This window comes from Scardinius erythrophthalmus (genome assembly GCF_964197995.2).
Source record: "Scardinius erythrophthalmus genome assembly, chromosome: 6".
Classification (NCBI taxonomy): domain Eukaryota; kingdom Metazoa; phylum Chordata; class Actinopteri; order Cypriniformes; family Leuciscidae; genus Scardinius; species Scardinius erythrophthalmus.
In genome coordinates, this window is record NC_138226.1 from 41416022 (window position 1) to 41439759 (window position 23738).

At 39.7% G+C, this 23738-nt stretch overlaps 1 protein-coding gene across 1 annotated transcript in view; it reads right to left on the reverse strand.

The window, feature by feature from the left end:
- LOC308692017 (NACHT, LRR and PYD domains-containing protein 1 homolog) overlaps positions 1–18422 on the reverse strand; it is a 105630-nt gene extending 87208 nt beyond the window's left edge. The window contains exons 1-7 of the mRNA XM_081367695.1: positions 18353–18422; positions 17962–18210; positions 17077–17121; positions 15239–16928; positions 15035–15118; positions 14821–14913; positions 14157–14417 (exon numbers count right to left, since the gene is read on the reverse strand). Coding sequence (XP_081223821.1) covers positions 14157–14417; positions 14821–14913; positions 15035–15118; positions 15239–16928; positions 17077–17121; positions 17962–18210; positions 18353–18371 — 2441 coding nt within the window. The 5' untranslated portion in view covers positions 18372–18422. The remainder of the gene's footprint in view (positions 1–14156; positions 14418–14820; positions 14914–15034; positions 15119–15238; positions 16929–17076; positions 17122–17961; positions 18211–18352) is intronic.
- Positions 18423–23738: the final 5316 nt, after the last annotated feature.

A 23738-nucleotide genomic window follows, 5' to 3' on the forward strand; every position in this document is an offset into this window, starting at 1 on the left:
ACACTTTATATAAATATTTATATGAAGCCCTTGAATATGTCAAATTTACTGTCCAAATAACTTTTCTTTGAATGCATGTTTACTGTGGTATTTTAGTGTAAAAAAGTACAGTAATTCAACTTTTTATTGCCTAAGCATTTTGTGTTAAAAACAGAAAAAATATCAGTGGCATAAGACCATAAGATATTAGATCATGTAAATGAGAAGATTCATGAAATTCTAGATATGTATACTACTTAGACAGAGCGAGCGAGTGTGTTTGTGTACTGTCAACAAAATGAGCTGGCCCTGATCCGGCATGATTCTGGACCAGATCCAGAACAGAGCAGGACCAGATCTGGCCCTCACTTGGGCCAAATCGCCATGAAGGAATCCGGAGCTGGCCCAGTTCTGGTCCAGATGAGAAAAAAAGACGCCAAAAGACACCGGCCCAAGTCCGTTGCGTGGATCTGGCCCAGAACTTACGAAGTGTCTGGGCCAGATGATTTTTGCTATCTGGTGACGTCCGATACGCAAACGAATGACTCATTTGAACCATTCACTTTAATGAATGGTTAAAACAACTGATCTGTCCAACACTGAGCTCACGAGACGTCTGAATCGGTGTATAACTGTATAAAAAAAAAAATCGGTAACACTTTACAATAAGGGGGGGGGGGGGGGGTTAATCTGATGGGATAGATGGGATAATCTCCATCTAAGATTATCTCGTCCCGGACCCAGGCAAGACTGTCAGCTGGCCTAGGCGGTTTCATTTGCTTTGTAAGGTTATCTGATATAGCAAGAGCATTGCAAAATTGCTAAACTGCCAACATCAATAAATCAATCAATCAATCAATCAATCAATCAATAAATAAAAATAAAATAATAATAATAATTAACTAGAATGTACGTTTCCTGAAGAAAATGTGAGTGGTGCTTGCAGTGGCAAAACTTGCCACAGGGCAGATGCTAACACAATTAACATGTTGTGATACCATGATATACCACGTTTTAACATGATTTACCACGGTTTACCACATTATAACATGATTTACCACGTTTCTAAGGTGATTTACTACGATTTACCACATTCTACCATGATTTAATAATAATAATAATACATTTTATTTAAAAGCACCTTATCAGGACACCCAAGGACACTGTACAAAGCAGATAAAAACATTAAAACAGTAAACAATAAAATTGGCAAGACAACATTGAGGTGATATGGGTCAGGTGGAATATGACTGTCTGAACAAAAGAGTTTTGAGTTTGGATTTGAAGAGGTGAAATGAGTCCATGGTATGAAGGTCTGGAGGGAGGGAATTCCAAAGATGGGGAGCAGAGCGACTAAACGCCCTGCTCCCCATTGTGACAAGACGGGCAGGGGGGACAGAAAGCTGGCAGGTATGGGAGGATCGTAGTGAACGGGTCGGGATGTTTAAATGGAGGAGATCTGAAATGTATGGAGGAGCCATGTTGTGAACTGCTTTGAAAGTAATGAGAAGTATTTTAAAGATGATCCTCTGTTTGATGGGAAGCCAGTGAAGTTGTTGCAGGATGGGAGTGATATGATGAGAGATGGGGGTCCGAGTAATCAGGCGTGCAGCAGAGTTCCGTAGGAGCTGCAGCTTCTGGAGTGACTTATTAGGGAGACCAAACAGGAGTGAGTTGCAGTAATCTATCTGAGATGTGACGAGGCTGTGAACCAGGATGGCGGTGGTTTGGGGAGTGAGAGACGGACAAAGTCGGGAGATGTTACGCAGGTGGAAATAGGCGGACCAGGTGATGCTATTAATGTGAGAGTGGAAAGATAATGTGCTGTCGAGGACGACACCCAGACTCTTAACCTGAGGGGAGGGAAGGACAATTGAGTTATCAATGGCAATGGAAACTTTATTGGCTTTGGAGAGAGTATGAGGTGTGCCCACCAGGAGGACTTCGGGTTTTTGAACTGTTCAGTTTGAGAAAGTTGGATGAGAACCAAGAGTGGATTTCTTGGAGACAGAGGGTGAGGGAGGTTGGTGGGAGTAAAGAGGATGGTTTAGTAGAGAGGTAGAGCTGGGTGTCGTCCGCGTAGCAATGAAATTTAATGTTGTGTTTACGGAGGATGTGACCAAGAGGGAGGATGTAGATGATAAAAAGGAGAGGCCCCAATACAGAGCCTTGGGTCACTCCAGCGGGGACGGGGAAGATAACGGATTTCTGGGATTTAAGTTGTATGAACTGTGTGCGATCAGAAATGTATGAAGTAAACCAGGCTATGGGAATGTGGGTGATACCAATGGATGATAGTCGACTAAGGAGGATAGGATGAGAAATGGTATCAAAAGCTGCTGTGAGGTCCAGAAGAATGAGAATTGAAAGTAGCCCAGAATCAGAAGCCATGAGAAGGTCATCTGAAATTTTAAGGAGTGCGGTTTCAGTGCTATGAGGGGGATGGAAGCCAGATTGAAACTGCTCGTAGATGCTGTTGGACATGAGGTGATTATGAAGTTGAGAAGTGACTGTTTTTTCCAGAATTTTGGATATGAAGGGTAAGTTGGATATGGGACGAAGATTGCTGAAATTAGTGGGATCCAGGCCAGGTTTTTTCAGAATGGGTGTGACCGAGGCAATTTTGAGTGAAGGGGGGACTGAACCGGAGCTTAGGGAGGAGTGGATAATCTCAGTGATGAGAGGGGCAAGTGAAGAGCAACAGGATTTAACCAGGGTGGAGGGAAGTGGGTCGAGCTGGCATGTGTAGGGTTTAGATTTATGAATAATGTCCGAAATGGCTTGAACGGAGGGCAGGTCGAAACTGGAAAAAGTAGTAGTTGGGGATGGATAAGGGGTGTTGAAGTTGCCTCCAGAAGCTGCAGCTCCAGATGAAGTCAGGTGTTTATGGATATCTGTGATTTTGGAAACAAGAAGGACATAAGTTTATTGCAGAAGTCCTGGGATTGCATATGGTAGGGAAGAAAGTCAGGAGGTTTTGTAATGGAGGTGAGAAGGGAAAAGAGGGTTTTAGAATTGTGATGATTAGAGTGGATTAAATGAGAGTAGTAGGCAGATTTAGCTGAGGAGAGGGAGTCCTTATACAGATTGACATGGTCCTTGTACATATTGTTGTGAATGGTGAGTCCAGTTCTATTGGCAAGGCGTTCCAGCTGACGGCCCTGAGATTTCAGAAGGCGTAGGGCGGGAGTGAACCAGGGTGCTGAGCGGGTGAAGGAGACTGATCTGGATCTCATAGGAGCATGGGTGTCCAGGAGAGTGTGAAGATTTTTGTTGTAGTAAGAAACTAATTCATCGGGTGAACAGCAGGCAGATACACTTGGAAAATTATTGATATCAGATGCAAAGATGGCAGTGTTAACCCTCTGAGGTCGGCAAACGCGCCGGCACGTTTTGCTGGATTTTCTCCACATTGTAGAACTATAAACTTAAATTACTCTCATTTATGGTCATACAGAAAAAAGAAATATAAAAAAAGAATCTGTGATATTTCTACTTTGTATGTGTCCACTTACAATCAAATCAAAACATCGTGCTTTTGTAAAATAAAGAAAATAAACAGGGTATGCGTTCTGCCTCTCCGTCGCGGTGAACTTTTTTTTCTTGAGCACGTCTATAAACTGAAACAAAACTCAGCGAATACTTGTCACACATTTATGAGCCATATACCTTTATAAACATTTAAGTGTGTACTTTTAAATGATCGGATTCAAAACGAAAACAAATATTCTCTGTTTAAGTAATTTGTATAAAACCAACAAGATGTCCAGCTTCTCAAACGCTTGCTCATTAGATTTAATTTGGCCACGCCCACTCGCGCAAAAGAAATTCACATGCAAATCTCCACATGGAACGCGATCGCGCTCATTACCTCAACAACAAAACACCAAAACACTTCACTTCACTTTTCGTCGAGTTTGAAAGACGCGCCTGAGCTTACATTGGATTTACATCAGAAGAAGAAGAACATATTTGAAGACAAGAAAGATGTAAGGTAAGAAATTCTTACATATTAGTTTGCTATTGTTGCATAAATTTCACATTGCAGTTGAACTGTTGCTAGATATATGGTGAATATTATAATATTTAGACCCGTGCTTACTGTTACTGTGTTTGTGAATATCTGCTCAAACGTAGATATGTATATGGTAACCATAATGTTTTATATTTGAGCGCGATCGCGTTTGAATGTATCATATTTTGGATCGTGATCGCGTTTGAATGTATCATATTTTGGATCGTGATCGCATTTGAATGTATCATATTTTGCAGCGTGATCGCGTTTGAATGTATCATATTTTGGATCGCGATCGCGTTTGAAAAGCAAACGGCTTCATGTTTTTACTATTATCTCATTTCATATCATCATAACGAATGGAAACATTTGAAGTAACATGATAATCAATATATTTTTCTCTAGCTTAGTTGTTGCCTGCGCATAGCTTATGCCTACAAGGCACAACAAACCTGGTGTTCATTATATTATACAGTGAGGAAAATAAGTATTTGAACACCCTGCTATTTTGCAAGTTCTCCCACTTAGAAATCATGGAGGGGTCTGAAATTGTCATCGTAGGTGCATGTCCACTGTGAGAGACATAATCTAAAAAAAAAAATCCAGAAATCACAATGCATGATTTTTTAACTATTTATTTGTATGATACAGCTGCAAATAAGTATTTGAACACCTGAGAAAATCAATGTTAATATTTGGTACAGTAGCCTTTGTTTGCAATTACAGAGGTCAAACGTTTCCTGTAGTTTTTCACCAGGTTTGCACACACTGCAGGAGGGATTTTGGCCCACTCCTCCACACAGATCTTCTCTAGATCAGTCAGGTTTCTGGGCTGTCGCTGAGAAACACAGAGTTTGAGCTCCCTCCAAAGATTCTCTATTGGGTTTAGGTCTGGAGACTGGCTAGGCCACGCCAGAACCTTGATGCTTCTTACAGAGCCACTCCTTGGTTATCCTGGCTGTGTGCTTCGGGTCATTGTCATGTTGGAAGACCCAGCCTCGACCCATCTTCAATGCTCTAAATGAGGGAAGGAGGTTGTTCCCCAAAATCTCGCAATACATGGCCCCGGTCAGCCTCTCCTTAATACAGTGCATTCACCCTGTCCCATGTGCAGAGAAACACCCCCAAAGCATGATGCTACCACCCCCATGCTTCACAGTAGGGATGGTACTCATCATTCTTCTTCCTCCAAACACGTTTAGTGGAATTATGACCAAAAAGTTCTATATTGGTCTCATCTGACCACATGACTTTCTCCCATGAATCCTCTGGATCATCCAAATGGTCATTGGCAAACTTAAGACGGGCCTTGACATGTGCTAGTTTAAGCAGGGGAACCTTCCGTGCCATGCATGATTTCAAACCATGACGTCTTAGTGTATTACCAACAGTAACCTTGGAAAAGGTGGTCCCAGCTCTTTTCAGGTCATTGACCAGCTCCTCCCGTGTAGTTCTGGGCTGATTTCTCACCTTTCTTAGGATCATTGAGACCCCACGAGGTGAGATCTTGCATGGAGCCCCAGTCCGAGGGAGATTGACAGTCATGTTTAGCTTCTTCCATTTTCTAATGATTGCTCCAACAGTGGACCTTTTTTCACCAAGCTGCTTGGCAATTTCCCCGTAGCCCTTTCCAGCCTTGTGGAGGTGTACAATTTTGTCTCTAGTGTCTTTGGACAGCTCTTTGGTCTTGGCCATGTCAGTAGTTGGATTCTTACTGATTGTATGGGGTGGACAGGTGTCTTTATGCAGCTAACGACCTTAAACAGGTGCATCTAATTTAGGATAATAAATGGAGTAGAGGTGGACATTTTAAAGGCAGACTAACAGGTCTTTGAGGGTCAGAATTCTAGCTGATAGACAGGTGTTCAAATACTTTTTTGCAGCTGTATCATACAAATAAATAGTTAAAAAAAACATATATTGTGATTTCTGGATTTTTTTTTAGATTATGTCTCTCACAGTGGACATGCACCTACGATGACAATTTCAGACCCCTCCATGATTTCCAAGTGGGAGAACTTGCAAAATAGCAGGGTGTTCAAATACTTATTTTCCTCACTGTATATTGTTGGAAACATTTGTGTGTGTGTGTGTGTGTGTGTATTCTGTGAATTTTAAAAAGCAATTTTAACCAGAAAAATCTAAAATTTATTCCCAAAATCGTGCAGGCCTTTCTCTTGATATCAGTATGTTCACTTTTTTTTTCAGGGCCCAGATGCCACTGAGGACTTCAACATTCACATGAGTCTCTGTACATGAACATGGTAAAGTGAAAATCAAACACCTTGGAAATGAAAGGTATGTACAATGTTTTTAGGAATGGCACAAAGGTCTCTGTCTTTGGATCATTGTTTTCAATAAGTGCTTTTTTGGCATGTGTTGTGTATCTTTGGACTATGTTGTGTTGTAAATAAATCCAAACAATTTAAAAGCCATTCTTTTTTAAATCTCCTCATTTACAGTATTGTGCAAGGTTGCTCAGAATGACAGGGCCTGATAGCTCCTAATAGGGCCGTTAGGGGAGGGTCTTTGTCTTTCTCACGTGTGAAAAGCTTACATATTAATGAGCTCCCGCATAGAGCTTTTTCACACAAAACACGTCGTAAAATTTTTAAATCAATATATTGTCTTATCTGAATGAGCAGTCAGGGTGATTTTCACATAGTTTTAGAGCAAATATTCTAGGCTACATGATACAATTTTCAAAAGTCTTGTGACGAAATAATCAGTATGGGTTTCATGGCCTTATTTCAGTGAGAATTTTTTTTTGTATTTTCACAAACCACGCATAAATGTCATTATCTCAAAACTACAAACTTTTACATACGTGGTGCTGATATATTATTGTAGCAGAGTTTGTGCTGAATACTTTAGCCATGAAAATGTCACAAGTAACAGAAATAACCAGAAATGTCAGAGCATGTCAGAACACCTCCAGGGCCCAGAAAACAGCTCAGACCTCAGAGGGTTAATGTCCTTGATATTCCGGAAGAAGATGGTGCGAGGGAGGGTCATTTTAGATAGCGGGAGGGTGATGTTAAAAGTAATGAGCATGTGGTCGGAAAAAGCAACAGAGTGAGTTTTACAGGCAGAGGGGAGGACACCAGAACAACAGACTAAATCCAGTATGTGCCCTTTACAATGAGTTGGAGAGTCAATATATAGATGCAGACCGAAGCTTTCCAGGCAAGATGAAAAGTCTCTGGAGGGCGGAGAATTGATATTGTCCATATGAATATTAAAGTCACCCAGGATGATTAAGTTATGGGATAGGGTTGAAAGATGAGTGAGAAGCTGAGAGAAGTCATTCAGAAAATCTTTGTTATATTTTGGGGGACGGTAAACAGTGACCACGACTGTGGGAGAGGGTCCGGGCAACAATGAGGCAGAATACTCAAAGGATAAAAATAGAGGAGAAACAGGAATCGGCACAACTTTCCAGGTCTCGCGATGAAATAGTGCGAGACCTCCGTCACGTCCAGAAGCACGGGGCTGGCAATTGGAAACAAACCCCGGCGGGGTAGACTCGTTAAGAGGAATAAAATCGTTAGTCAGCTGCCAGGTCTCAGTCAAACATAAGAAATCAAGATTATAATCCATAATGACATCTCTGATTAGTGGACCCTTGTTATTGAGAGAGCGGATGTTCAGGAGACCGAAGTTGACGGTGGCAAAGCTACTTTTACAGGCAGAGTTAGCCACTTTAGGCAGGCTAGCCAGACTACTGTGATTAGCTCCCCGGCTAGCATTACGAGAGCGGCGGCGTGTGGCAAACCAAGTTGGTATGGAAGAATACAAGTTCTTATAAAAGCGCTTACCGCGCGATCCACGGTGGATGTATCTCCGGTTTGGCTGGAAGATGATGTCCGAAGGAATGGAGCAACCAGGTGGAGGCTGGAGGACATCAACATGGCGTCGGAGCTTCAGAATCTCAGCAACAGAGTACTGGAACAGAGCGTCGGCTTGCAGATGGGCAAGAGATACCAGAAGCCAGCCAAGCACGAACCAGAGAATTGACCGGAGAATCCACGTCATCCTGCCCAGGAGAGAGAGAGGCTGGGGGGCCGGAGATCCTCAGGTAAGCATCAGCGGTGAAGATGTTAGGATGCAGTCGGGATCAAGATTTATGCCAAAGTTCTACTGGTGAGTAGCGGCGACAGTCACGCCAGCGTTCACTCTCCGTTCCGGGAGCCGGAAGTTGATGATCACACTGATGAAAGGCTGCATGTTGCAGTAACGCTGTCAGTAATGTAACAATTTACTAGAATGTTGCATGTTTTTAGCACGTTGCTAGCATGATTGCTAGTCGATTGCTGTCGTAAATACCACTCACGCAGAGCCGTCTCTGCACTCACGGCCTGATCCCCTCTCCACTGTATATCTGTACCTGTTCAGTATGATGGAAGCGTCGGACATCGAACAGACACAGATAGACTCCGAAGATGACTACTGAACAGGTAAGGTTTCTCGTTTTCTTTTCCTTGACTCTTCCAACTTCTCTTCGTTTTCTTCATCGACTCTGCCATGATTCACGTATGAAATGCATGCTAGTGTCTTCCATACAGGCTCCTTCATATGTTATTGATGTATGTGACGTCGTGCAAGCCGTGATTCTCGTGAGATTTGTCGGGGCGCCAACTTTCAAACTTGCATCGCTGTTTTTTCCAGCTTTGCTATTGGGATGATTCGCCCTACGACAAGTTTGTTTACCATCGAAATGACTTCTAAGCTGTTATATTAAGGTACAATTCTTACATAGCGTGCCTTTAACAAGATGCTAGCATGATTAGCATGTTGTTAGCTTGATTAACATGTTGGTAGCATGTTGCTAGCATGATTAGCTGGTTGCTAGCATGTTTCATCAAGATGCTAGCATGATTAGCATGTTGCTAACATTGATTCTAGCATGATGCTAGCACATTTTGACTTGTTTTTATCATGTTTAATCCTAAACTAATTGCAATTAGCATGTAGCTATTCTCAGCTAGCATGTGTAGCATGTTGGAAATCCTGTTTGGTAGCATGAGTCAACCCCCATCTCTTTACAATGTTCTGATGAAGAGATATAGGACTTGCAAAAATTAGCTAAGGTACTCTGGTTGCTAGAGTGCTCTTGGTGGTTGCTATGATGTTGCTAGGTGGTTGCTAGGGTATTCTGGGTGGTTTCTAGGCAGTTGCTAAGGTATTCTGGATGGTTGCTAGGTAGTTGCTAAGGTGTTCTGGGTGGTTACTAGAGCGTTTCTAGACTGTTGCTGTTATGTTGAGGATGGTTGCTAAGGTATTTTTGGTGGTTGCTATGGTGGTACTAGGTGGTTGGTAGTTGTCACAGATGGTTACTATGGAGTTTTTATAGAGTTCTTAAAACCTTTAGTACGGCACTCGGCCGCAGACCGAATCACAGCCGTGCTGACAGCGATATCGCACGGCTAAGAGTATGATATTGCTCATTTAAAATGCATTTATTGGTTTAGGGTGGTTGCTAGGGAGCTCTTAGAGGTTGTTAGGGAGCTCTTAGTGGTTTCTAGGGTGTGGATCTGAAGATTTTAGGTCATTACTTATTGGCTGCTTGATAATATAAATCCTCTGAGTGAGAGAGAGAGGGAGAGACGCAGGGCTCACAGGCCCTTTGGTGTCTGGGTGTGTGAAAGTGTACTCTGGAAATCCAGAGTTCTCGCGAAAGCACAAGCTGAATTTGCTCAGCGAGTTACTCTGGCATCGAGTAATGATGCTCATTAAATATGCCCTTGTATCCGAGCTGCACCAATCACATCGGGTTATCTGATATAGGCGGGCCAGAGGCGAGCTAAAGATGACGACAGCACTGTGACGTCAAAGTCATTAGCAAACATTGCAAGATTTAGGTCTGGATTTCCAGGTTAGTGAAAGTGACAGTTGGATTTGAATTTCTGAACATTCCGCAATGTTAAGTCAATGGGGCTTTTTTGGCCGCTTTTTCGTCCGCTGTGCGAACATTGATGACTTAGAAAAGTCATAGCACACCTCTCCTCAATGAGCCGGTCGATTTTGCCGCCTCACTCAGGGGTCTCTGACAAACGGTGCGGGAGGAGTATGGGATGATTATAGTATCAAAAAGATTAACACGTGCAAGCACACTTATCAATGAACTTGATACATGTTGCAGAAATGTTTTATCCATGCCTTTCAACTTGCGTGTGCAAAATTCAAAATTGAATGAATGTGAAGCAATTTGTACAAATAGAGACATTTTTGTGAATACAAATGTTTTCCTTTGTATTAGTGTATCATAATTTGCACATGCAACACAGAAGATGTGCATGTGTGGATCAGGTGACACGCGTGCATTCATTGACGTCTTTTCTGAGTCGATCTCATTTGATTCATTTGGATTTTGAGACTTTCTTTTCGCGGTTTTTAAGCATTTCACAACCCACACACAAACAACTACAAATGAATAGGCATGGTGCTAATTATTAATGTGTGCACAACTACCCATCTATTTGACAAATTCACAAATGTGCGTCACTACATTTAAACTAATGCAATACAACTTGTGCGTGCAAAATCCAAAATCACATGTATGTGCAGCATTTTGTACAAATAGAGACATAGTTGTTAATACAAAACCTCGATTTTGTATTAATGTAGGCCAGAATTTGTGCATGCAACAAGTAAAATGTGTATTTGTGGACGAGGTGACACGCGTGCATTCATTGACTCGTTTCTGAGTCGATCCTATTTGATTCATTTGGATTTTGAGACTTTCATTTCGCGGTTTCGCCTTGCATGATCCACACACACAGATGTCTGAGAAAACCTGCTACCACTAGATGGCAGTATTCCGCTAAAACAGACAGTGGCCGCGTAATCAAGCGTTCTTCCTCATTTAAGACGCTAATGAGAGTGATATTGAAGCACCAAATTTAGTACACAATATAGACCTACCTTATTAATAAAGCATACTTTATAGAGGCAAACAGATTAAATCAGATTATGAACAACACCAATAGAAAATCATTATAAAACGCTTAACGTGCAATAGCGCGTTGCATGTTCAATAAGGTGTATTGGCTACTGAGTTTAAATTTCACCGTCATTACTGCATTGACGTTAAGCTTTTTCTTTATAATATGCTCTGTGGGAGGAAAACTATATAGCCTACAGACAAGAAATGCGCGGCATTTCACGTTACTGGCATTTCCTTCCTGAGCCTGTTAAAAAGAAAAAGCTTAACATGAAATTCTGCAGTTGCGTTTAACTTTGCGTGTGTATGGGAGAGCAACCGGTCCGAGAGCGCAGTGAAGTAAGTTTTAGGTTTGATATTCGCTGCATTTTCTAAAGGGACAATCTGCAAATTCCACTCACAGTCAAAAAAAATATAAACGTCCAGTCATTCATTCAAATGATAGTAAATGCCTAGTGGGCAGACTGACTTAGCCTACTGTACACTGTAAAAAAAAAAATACATCCCCAAGTCACATCTAAATTTAAAAATTTAGATGTGATCAGTCACTAGAAAATTTTGACTTGGAGAGGCTAGAAATTTTGTTACAGTGTATATATGTCCAGCCAATATCTCGATTGAACAGTACAATTTTTTAAATTACTGTAAATTTCTATTCATGTTCCAAAGGTTGTACGTTCCTAATGATAGTCAGGTGAAATTTTGCATTATTCACCTGTAGTAAGTCACCAAAAACCCGTTTGGTTAATTACAGTATTTTTTGTATAAAATAATAATTGTTTACTGTAAATGGGCTACATGAAGGGAGGTATTTGGACAATTTCTCCTGTAGTAAGCCAGTCTAGTCGCTAGGAACATACTACAACCATTTTGAACAGGAAAAAATCTCCTTTGGTGAATTACAGTATTTTTCTGCAGAATACAGGCTACATACATGAAGGGAAGTATTGTCCAAATTTTACTTGTAAGTCAGTCTTACAGGAACCTTCTACGTGCTTTGGAATTTGAAAATGTCTGTTTTTAAATATTAAAAGTAAATTGAATTAAAACAAATTATACGTATAACGCAGTTAGTGGAATTGGCAGACGTTCCCTTGTGCATCATGAGCTGTGGTTAGCGCGTCAAATCATTCTCATCTATAAATATGCAGCTACACACACGTAGGGCCAGTTGATTTTCAATTAATATTTCATGTCGATATACAATGGTTGCATATTGTTAAAACTCATCGTCCTAAGACTATAGCCTATAACAGTGGCTTAAGGGTCAAGGGAAAACAAATGTAGGCTACTGCGAAAATCGTCTTTAACATTTAAAAACAGACATTTTCAAATTCCAAAGCTTGTATAGCTACTATGTATACAATGTGTAGTCAGATAAAAAATAAGCCTATAATATGAACGCAACTGCGAAATTTCACGTTTTTTTAACAGGAAAAAATGCCAAGCTTATGCCATGTTAAGCTTTTTCTTTTTAACAGGCTCAGGAAGGGAAATGCCAGTAACGTGAAATGCCGCGTGTCGCGTTCATAGGCTATAGGCTCTTGTCTGTAGGCTATATAGTTTTCCTCCCATAGAGTATATTATAAAGAAAAAGCTTAACGTCAATGCAGTAATGACGGTGATATTTAAACTCAGTAGCCAATACACCTTATTGAACATGCAACGCGCTATTGCACGTTAAGCGTTTTATAATGATTTTCTATTGGTGTTGTTCATAATCTGATTTAATCTGTTTGCCTCTATAAAGTATGCTTTATTAATAAGGTAGGCCTATATTGTGTACTAAATTTGGTGCTTCAATATCACTCTCATTAGCGTCTTAAATGAGGAAAAACGCTTGATTACGCGGCCACTGTCTGTTTTAGCGGAATACTGCCATCTAGTGGTAGCAGGTTTTCTCAGACATCTGTGTGTGTGGATCATGCAAGGCGAAACCGCGAAATGAAAGTCTCAAAATCCAAATGAATCAAATAGGATCGACTCAGAAACGAGTCAATGAATGCACGCGTGTCACCTCGTCCACAAATAAATACACATTTTACTTGTTGCATGCACAAATTCAGGCCTACATTAATACAAAATCGAGGTTTTGTATTAACAACTATGTCTCTATTTGTACAAAATGCTGCACATACATGTGATTTTGGATTTTGCACGCACAAGTTGTATTGTATTAGTTTAAATGTAGTGACGCACATTTGTGAATTTGTCAAATAGATGGGTAGTTGTGCACACATTAATAATTAGCACCATGCCTATTCATTTGTAGTTGTTTGTGTGTGGGTTGTGAAATGCTTAAAAACCGCGAAAAGAAAGTTTTTAAAATCCAAATGAATCAAATGAGATCGACTCAGAAAAGACGTCAATGAATGCACGCGTGTCACCTGATCCACACATGCACATCTTCTGTGTTGCATGTGCAAATTATGATACACTAATACAAAGGAAAACATTTGTATTCACAAAAATGTCTCTATTTGTACAAATTGCTTCACATTCATTCAATTTTGAATTTTGCACACGCAAGTTGAAAGGCATGGATAAAACATTTCTGCAACATGTATCAAGTTCATTGATAAGTGTGCTTGCACGTGTTAATCATTTTGATACTATAATCACCCCATAGAGGAGTAGCATGACAAACTCTTGTGTGGAAAAATAAGAATAATAAGTATGAGCAATAACAATAGTGATGCCTTGCCTTTAGCAAGCACCACTAATTAAAATAATAATAAAATACAATAGTTCCTTTGTTTATTAAACCATTTTGTGTTTCCTAGGTTTTCAATTCCTCAAAGGTGAGTGACTATGTGATCAGTGTTATTAATTCATAGCCTTTTAATGTTTTAAAAGGCTAGTTCACTAAAACATTTTGACTCTGCCATGTCATTCATAACCTGTGTGTCTTTCTTCTGCAGAACACGGAAGAAGATATTTTGAATAATGCTGGTAATAAAACAGTTCTGGTTCAATGTATTTTTTGTCCAAACAATGGAAGTCAATGGGATCTGAAACTGTGTTACACAAGCATTCTTTAAAATAACTTCTGTTGTGTTCCTCAGAGGAAAACAGGTTTGGAACAACATGAGGGCGAGTAAATGATGACAGGATTTCCCTTTTTGGATGGACTATCCCTTTGAATATTACATGCTTAGTTCTTATCAACAGACAAATTCACATAGAAACAGGACAGAGGTGATTTCAGATGTTACTCACGAGAGTTCGGGTAGACTGGGGCAGTTCTGGGTCATCTGGAGGATCCAGGCAGACCACATCTCAGTTAGACACTTGAAGCTCATTTCCATCTTTTTCAGTTTAGAGAAGGAATAGAGAAATGACAGTAATGCTTCTGAATCCCTTTGGTGAATTATCTGAAAAAGTCTGGTCCAGTCAATGTTGATTGTCTCTGAGTGTGGAAAGGTGAGACTGAATGATTGCAAATCCGGATGGTCACGCAGACGAATCTCTATGTAGATACTATTAAAAAAAAATGTAAAAAAAAGATTCAAGTTGTTGTTGTGTCTATAAGTCAATAATTTCTTGTTTAGAATATCTTTTTGTGATTAAAAAAAAAATTATGATTAAATTGTGGTTTGTTGGGCACCAGCCAACATTTGCATCATTAGCAATAGTCAAAAAAGATAAAAGTGTGTACCTTATTTTTTTTAAACTGTTTTGGGTGACCAATTTAGTTGCATTATTACTATTAGAATTATAATCTATTAGATTGCAGAGACCAAGTATGCCAGATAAACGGGAGAACAAGATGATGATATAATTGGTTATACAAAACATATTAATCATAGAATTATTTCTGGTTATCATGAGAAAAAAACTATTTGATGAAAAGAAAAAAGAAAAAAAATCACTTGTTCTTCACCTGGACAGCTCTTCGTAGATTGACAGATCAAGTGAGATGACAGGATGATCCCATTTTATGTCATACTCCATTTGGTAGATGTTTACATAAACACTGCAAACCAAAGCACAAAAAAATATACATGAACCTTAAAGTTAAACAAAAGCACATTAAAGGATGATAGCACGGGTGCATAAAACACATCAAATGTATAAAATATATCTTAAAACATTACTGCTGTGAGCTCAGGGTGTGTCCTCTCATGAAAGCTTTGGTCAGTTCACCGAGATCAGAGTCTGATGGATCTATTATATTCAAGCTTCAAAATAAAATCCAGAACATTACTGTACAGATTAATTAAATTTAACTTGCAACAGCAAATTAGAGATTAGATATTAATTACATCCACCAAATATCGGTTTTAGATTAAAGCATTTACCTTGCTTTTTTAAACTTGTGAAGTACAGGCAAAATCATTGACAAATCTTCCGATGTCAAATGAAATTCAGAAATGTCTTCAATGCTCTGACAGAACTGAGAGCAGTACAGCAGGGCACATAAGTCTGTTCTACTGAGGGATTCACCATCTACATAAATCATTCCCCAGGATTCCATTACTTCTTTCACAAAGTCTTCTTCATGAAGTTCATAGAGACAGTGAAGAACAACACATGCTGCTTCCGAATATAAGAAACCACCTTTAACCTTTTCCAAAACCCATTTTTTCAGATGAGCCTGTGTTTTTGGACGAATGAACAGACGATGTTTTTCAAGTGTGAATCTCACATCCTTATTCAACAAACCAAATGCAAATTGCACCACAGCTGCTAAACGTGGTTTTGAGAAACTGTCCATTAAAAGTGACCTTGTAAGTTTCCTCTGGGGCTCTTCTTCATCCAGAAGGACATAGTACAGTGCAGTGAAGAACTCCTGAAAGCTGAGATGCATGAAACTGAACATCGTCTCCTGGTGGATTCTTCTCTTAAACAGGAACTTGCACAAGAATGGATTTCCAGCAGGGTCTGAAATGGTTTCATACACACTTTTCTCATCCAGCAGGACTTGCTGTTCCTGCATCCCTCTCTCTGCCAGCTGACCCAGACTCCTCAGCAGGGTCGGGACGGGCTGACTCAAACCCTGGCAGTGATGCTCCAGAAGAGTGCACACAAAGTCCACGTAGATGGAGGTGGTGGTTTCCAGTCCGCTTGTCGCACCTGCACCAGATTTGAATCTCTCCTGGATAGTTGTGCAGATGATCCAGCAGACGACAGGGATTGAGCAGGCAGTGATGAGGGTTTCATTTGCCTTCACATATTTATAAGCCTCCCTGAAACGTTCCTTATTTTTAAAAAACTTCTGGAAGTACTCCTCCACCCCCTTTTCTGAAAATCCCACAATCTCAGAGAAACGCTGAGGTCCTTTGAGCAGTTTACTGAGTGTGTCCGTAGCTGTAGATCTGGAGGAGACCAGCAGGAAAGACTCTGGCAGGATTCGACCCCTCAGCAGGGCACAAAGAGTGTCCACAGGTGGGGCTTTCTGAAGCAGATCAGTGTGTGCTGACGTGTCATTAATGTCCTGTGTGAGTTTCAGCTCATCAAATCCATCAATGACGACAAGCACCTTCTCTGGCGACTGCTGTAAAATCTGTGAGATCTCATGTGATGATAAACTACAACTGCAGCTCAAGATCTCCACCAAACTCTTCTCGCCAGGAATGCGATTTATTTCTTTACACTTTAAGTGGAAGACAATATCAAATCGCCCTTTGTAGAGGTCACCAGATGCCCAGTCCATCATGATCTTCTGCACAATGAAAGATTTCCCGTTTCCAGAATTTCCCTGCAGTATCACAGAACTAGGACTGATCCCGTGGTCATCTGGGTCGAACAGAGAGTTGAGATGGACAGAGTCTCCACTGCTCCTGGAGCTGAGGATCTGCTGGAAGCGCTTTCCACTGGAGCAGATCTCTTCTTCTCGCTCTTTTCGATCTCTATGTTTCCGAAGGATCAGAGGTTGTGTGAAGCGCTCAGACAGCAGCACATGTTCACCAGGCAGTGAGTTATACTCAGTCACATACTGATACTCGCTGCAGATCCGCTTCATATATTTATAAATCACTGAGCTGATTTCTGTAGAAAAGGTCAACATACAAAGAGTTAGGTTTTTTTTTTCTGATTCTAATACAGTAAGAAATTCCAGAGCAGAGAAATACCAACTAAATTATGAGGTCGATGGAGTGCAATATTTAAGTATATTACTATAAAATTCATCAGTCACCTGAGGAATGTGTTTTTTCAGAGTGTGTGTGATGTCCTGTGGAGCCTGTAGAACATTAGACACACTTGATACATTCAGTGATATATTGATTAAGGCATTTCACATATATTTTCAAACATTTTACATCTATCTTTCTATTGCTGAACAAATTTATTAGACCACCACGTAAGGTTCGTGCTACAACTGCCCTAAGCTAACAGTATTGGTGATACACATTTTTTGAGAAGGGAAAAAATACGTACAGACTCAAAGTCATAATGTTTAAGTTTCAAACCCATAAGTTAGAATTTTTTAGAGTAATTTTCTACTTCCGATTTAAAAAGCAAAGACTCTCAACTGATCCATGTCTACCTATAGGAATACGACGCCTATCACTGTATTCATATATAAGGTCCTCCAATATTATCAGCAGCTACCGCGTTTATCAGGAAAAAATTACCCTCCTCCATCCCCAGCTCCTCCTCTCGTCAGTCAGGATTTGGCCTTCTAATTCCCCTTTGAATCAGACTAAATTCTCATATTATGTTGTACATTAAAATATTGACATTAATGATATCTGCAATACATTCATGTTGGCTCTGTTCTGTTTACCCTAAAGGGGGTTATTGCTGTTCTCCCTGCTCTTATCCATGCTATTCTGCCCAGAACAAACCCATACCGCCAATACAAAACATATGCTAATTGTCAATCGTATTTGATGATAGTGGTCCTGACAGAAATAAGTTAACAAGATGGAAAGTTAAGACAAAATATTTAAGGTTTCTACAAGAGCTTCTGCAATTTGTGCAATGCCTGTAAAAGTACATATTTTAACAGTACATATCTCAGTATATACTGTAGGTCTAGACACATGTGGTGTAATAGCCAAAATTAGTGTGCTCTTACCTAAGTCTCTGAGCAGAGATGGCTCATGCTGTTCCAGGCTAGAATAAAAGGCAGATTTAACCTTGTCTCCTCCAGAGTGCAACACTTCATATAACTCTCTCATTTTCTCCTGGTTAGTATCTGCTGCTCTGATCTTACAGTACGGCTCATGTTTCAGCATGCCACCGGACCGCAGCTCATCTGCTATCGGCATCACCATCTGTACTCTCTGGACAAGTTTCGCCCAGTGGGCGTCCACAAACCGAGCACCTGGTAGAGAGATAATATAAGATTCAAGAACGGCATATTCTATAGTGTAGCAAGTACTTATTTGGGCAACTTCACTTTTAATCAGTGTAATGCAGACTTTTTTCATATGACTATCTCTGCGTTTACTGTGGTAACTACTTACGCTCTGAGTCTTGGTCCATGGCGTCTCATATGTCTATGACATGTTGTAGAGAGCTGTCTTAAGATGTCCTCTAGGAAATGAAACATAATGCACATAGTGTGAGATAGTGGAAGAGAGCTTTTGTGACCCATGGTTAAAGATTACACTATTGGTATGCAGTAAATTAAGTGGCATGTAGAAAAATGTATCTAACATGCACAACCCAAATTTGGCCTTTACTGAATATACAGTCACAAAACAAAATAGTACGGAGCCCGGGAAGTCACCTGTGGGAGAAAAAAAAAACAATCCATGGCGACAGTTTTGCAATCCGTCCGCTCAGTTTAAAGGTCCCGTTGCATGCGATTCCATGTTTCAAATTTTAGTTAGTGTGTAATGTTGTTGTTAGAATATAAATAATATCTGTAAAATTATAACGCTCAAAGTTCAATGCCAAGCGAGATATTTTATTTAACAGAAGTTGACTACAAAAAACGGCTCGATTGGACTACACCCCTCTACTTCCTTCATTAGTGACATCACCAGAACCGTGTTTAGACTAAGCTCCGCCCACAGGAACACAGGCGTATTGATGGCGAAATGTCAACAGACGGTTGATGTTTATCTATAATCGGATACCGCAAAAGTTTAATTCGAAGTTGTTAGTTTGCTCTGTCCATTTCACCACTGACTGTTTTTCTAACCTGGGATAATATCAAGCAGGCTTCTCTCAGCGTTTCATACTGACGAAGGGGGCAATTTCAACTATATTCCAGCAAGCAGTAAGTAGTGATTTAATATGGAAGTAGCGATCAACTTAACATCGTTTCTCTTAGTAGGATGAAAATAATCTTACTTAAACTGTGATTAATATACAGAAAGCGATCAAAGAACAATCCCTTTCCAATCGTCCAAGCTGTCAATCAATCACACAGCGCGAGTTTATCTGGACACTTGCCAAAACTCGTTATATAATCAATGACGCTGTTACACTGCACAACAAAGCTCTTACTGTATTTATATGCCTCATGTTTGCATTGGTGAAATCATTAGTGAGAGTGCAGAAACTGCGTTGCAATGATAAGATCTTTTTTCATGCGATCAACAGGCTGTCATCTGCTCAACGCTCACTGCAATTTTTTATGTGATTGAAATAGATCTAAATACTTAAAAAACTTCTCACGATTCGTTAATCCCGATAGTTGTAATAGTAAAAACGTATAATAGCTGTAATAGTAAAAGTTTTCCAGATAGTTCCACATGTAGCAGCTAATGCCAGATATTTCATATGCAAGCATGTCAGCCAATCACAGAAGAGGGCGTTTACACTGAAGTCTCACAGCAGACACGCCCCTTCAAACAGAGTGTTCAAACCAGGGAATGAAATCAGGCTAGGAAATATGCCTTTTATTTCTAAATTATAACAATTTTTGATCTAAAAAACATACTAACATTATAAGGGCACCCCTGGAAACATGATAAAATAATAAAAATAATCCATGGAATGGGACCTTTAACAGAAAATGTTGCTATTAGTAAACAAAAACAATTTTTAAAGCTAGGTCTTCTAAACATTAGATCACTCACACCTAAGGCAGTTATTGTAAATGAAATAGTCACAGATAATAGCTTCGATGTACTTTGCCTTACTGAAACCTGGTTTAAACCAAATGATTATTTCGGTCTAAATGAGTCTACTCTTGGATACTCCTATAAGCACGAACCCCGTCTGATTGGTTGTGGCGGCGGTGTTGCAACAATCTATAGAGATATTCTCAATGTTACTCAGAAAACGGGTTTTAAGTTTATTTCGTTTGAAGTACTTGTACTAAATGTTACGCTCTTAGATGTTAGAAAAAAATCCATATTATCTCTAGCCTTGGCTACCGTATATAGACCGCCTGGGCCTTACGCTGATTTCCTAAAAGAGTTTGCAGATTTTCTCTCAGATCTATTGGTCAATGTCAATAAAGCATTAATTGTTGGAGATTTTAACATACACATAGATAATTCAAACGATGCGTTAGGGGCTGCGTTTATTGATTTATTCAATTCCTTTGGGGTCAAGCAAAACGTCACCGGACCAACTCATCGTCTTAATCATACACTCGATTTAATTATATCATATGGAACCGATCCAACCGATATAGATATCATTCCACAAAGTGATGATGTCACTGACCATTACTTGGTAACTTGCATATTACGTACTGCTGTAATATGTCATGCTGCGCCGCGTTATCGACCAGGCAAATCAATCCTTCCATCCACCATAGATAATTTCTCAAATTGCTTATCTAATCTGTCTCAGCTGCTGCCTGAACCCAAACAAACAGATGAACTTGAGGAATTAACTAGCACTATGAGCACCATTCTCTCTAGAACATTGGATGTTGTTGCACCCATTAAATTAAAAAAGGTCAGAGAGAAAATTAAAGCACCATGGTACAATAATACTACGCATGTTCTAAAGAGAGAAACCCGTAATTTAGAGCGTAAATGGAAACAAACTAATTTAGAGGTCTTTAGAATCACGTGGAAAGACAGTATGTCACGTTATAAAAAGGCCCTAAAAGCGGCCAGGGCTGAGCACCTCCGCAAACTAATAGAAAACAACCAAAACAATCCTAGGTTTTTATTTAACACCGTGGCTAGACTAACAAATAAACAAGCGTCACCCGAACAAAATATCCCGTTACAGTTTAGTAGTAATGATTTCATGAACTTCTTCACTGAGAAAATAAAAAACATCAGAACCACAATTGTAAACGTTCAATCCTCAATCGCGCCTTATAATTCAGCCTCAATTATCACCCCGCAAGAACAATTACAGTGCTTTACAACTATAGAACAAAAAGAGTTAAATAAACTTATCACTTCATCTAAAACAACAACATGTTTATTAGATCCTATACCAACTAAACTACTGAAAGAAGTGTTACCTGTAGTGGAAGAGCCTCTCCTCAATATTATTAACTCATCTTTATCTTTAGGTCATGTTCCAAGAACATTTAAACTGGCAGTTATAAAACCTCTCATTAAGAAACCACAATTAGATCATAATAATCTAGCAAATTATAGACCCATTTCAAATCTTCCATTTATGTCTAAAATACTAGAAAAAGTTGTGTCCGCTCAACTGGGCTCTTTCTTGCAAGAAAATTATATCTATGAAAAGTTTCAGTCAGGATTCAGGCCGCATCATAGCACTGAAACTGTTAAAATCACAAATGATTTACTTTTAGCTTCTGACCAAGGCTGTATCTCAATACTAGTTTTACTTGATCTAAGTGCTGCGTTCGATACTATAGATCACACAATACTCTTAGATCGACTTCAAAATTATACTGGTGTTCAAGGACAAGCATTAAAGGAACACTCCACCGTTTTTTGAAATGGGGCTTATTCACCTTCTTTCCTACATTTAGATAGGTGGGCAAATGCATTTTTGTCTCAGTGCATGCATTGTTTTAGTTTGACAGGGTCGGTGCTAGCTTAGCTTAGCATAATGAATGGAATCCTTTGTTGCCAGCTAGCATGTCCTGAGTAAAAGTGATATAAAAAAAAAAAAAACCCACCTAATTACTTCTTGTGGCCTGCGTATTCACAACGAGTACAAATAGCGATGCAGATTAACACTAGGCGATTTCTTATGCAGATATTGACTTGGGACTATATTAGGGGGAAGCACAGGCAAAGCACTGCTACTTGGGCGCAGAGATATCACGCCCAAGTAGCAGTGCTTCGCCTGTGCTTCCCCCTAATATAGTTCTTAATATATAAGTCAATATCTGCCTAGGAAATCGCCTAGTGTTAATCTGCATCGCTATTTGTACTTGTTGTGAATACATATGTATAAATCTCAATCTCAATATATATGATGCCACTTAGAGATATTATAAGGAAACATGGAATTAGTTTCCATTGTTATGCTGATGACACTCAAATATATATTTCATCACGGCCGGATGAAAACGCTAAATTATCCCAATTGACAGAGTGTGTTAAAGATATAAAAGATTGGATGACGCGTAATTTTCTTTTATTAAATCCAGACAAGACAGAGGTAATACTTATCGGTTCAAAAAACAGCCCACAAAACCTCTCACAATACAACTTTAACATCGTAGGATGTCCTGTTACTTTATCCTCTACAGTAAAAGACCTGGGTGTTATACTCGATTGTAACCTGTCTTTTGAAAATCATATTTCATATGTTACAAAAACAGCCTTTTTCCACCTTAGAAACATTGCTAAGCTACGTAATATGCTATCAGTTTCTGATGCAGAAAAGTTAGTTCATGCATTCATGACCTCGAGACTAGATTACTGTAATGCTTTATTAGCTGGTTGTCCTGCATCCTCAATAAACAAGCTACAGTTAGTCCAAAATGCCGCCGCTAGAGTTCTTACTAGATCAAGAAAATATGATCATATAACACCGATTTTATCATCACTACATTGGCTACCTATAAAGTTCCGTATTAATTACAAGGTATTGCTACTGACTTATAAAGCCCTAAACGGCTTAGCTCCAGTCTATTTAACGGATCTTATATCGCCCTATAATCCATCGCGCTCTTTAAGATCAATAAATTCGAGGCTTTTGGTCATACCTAGGATATCCAGATCAACCAAAGGAGGGAGAGCATTTTCACATTTGGCTCCAAAACTCTGGAATAGTCTTCCTGATACTGTTCGTTGCTCGGACTCGCTCTCCCAGTTTAAAACTAGATTAAAGACGCATCTTTTCGGCCAGGCATTCATATAATATTTTTAATCTTACAGTTCAAACTACAATCCGGCCTCTAGTTTATAAATGCCAGAGGAGAACTGGCCCCCGACTGAGCCTGGGTTCTCCCAAGTTTTTTTTTTTTTTTTCTCTCCATTAGGTCACCTGATGGAGTTTTAGGACAACATTAGGTCACTTGATGGAGTTTTTTCGGTTCCTTGCCACTGTTGCCTTTGGCTTGCTCAGTTGGGGATATTTCATTTAATTTTATCAATCAATAAATTCCACTAGAAACAAACCTTGTTGTATTATTTTATTTTAATTTAATAATGTGAAGCTGCTTTGATACAATCTGTATTGTGAAAAGCGCTATACAAATATACTTGACTTGACTTTATAAGCCGTACTCACGAATTCTCAAACTGTTCCCTCGGTTTAACAAATCGTGCCCACAGATTAATAAACCGTACCCACGGGTTTCTAATCCGCGCTCTCAGATTTGTAAACCGTTCCTTCAGTTTTTGCAATCTGTTGTCACAGTGTCTGGTTTGTGTATTCCTAGTGTCCACTAGAGGTCCTCTTCCCCATGGTGTCATCCACATTATGAACTGCATTCCCCACAATCCTTGTCTGTACCAATCACTGTTCATTGCACTCAGCTGTTCCCCGTCATCA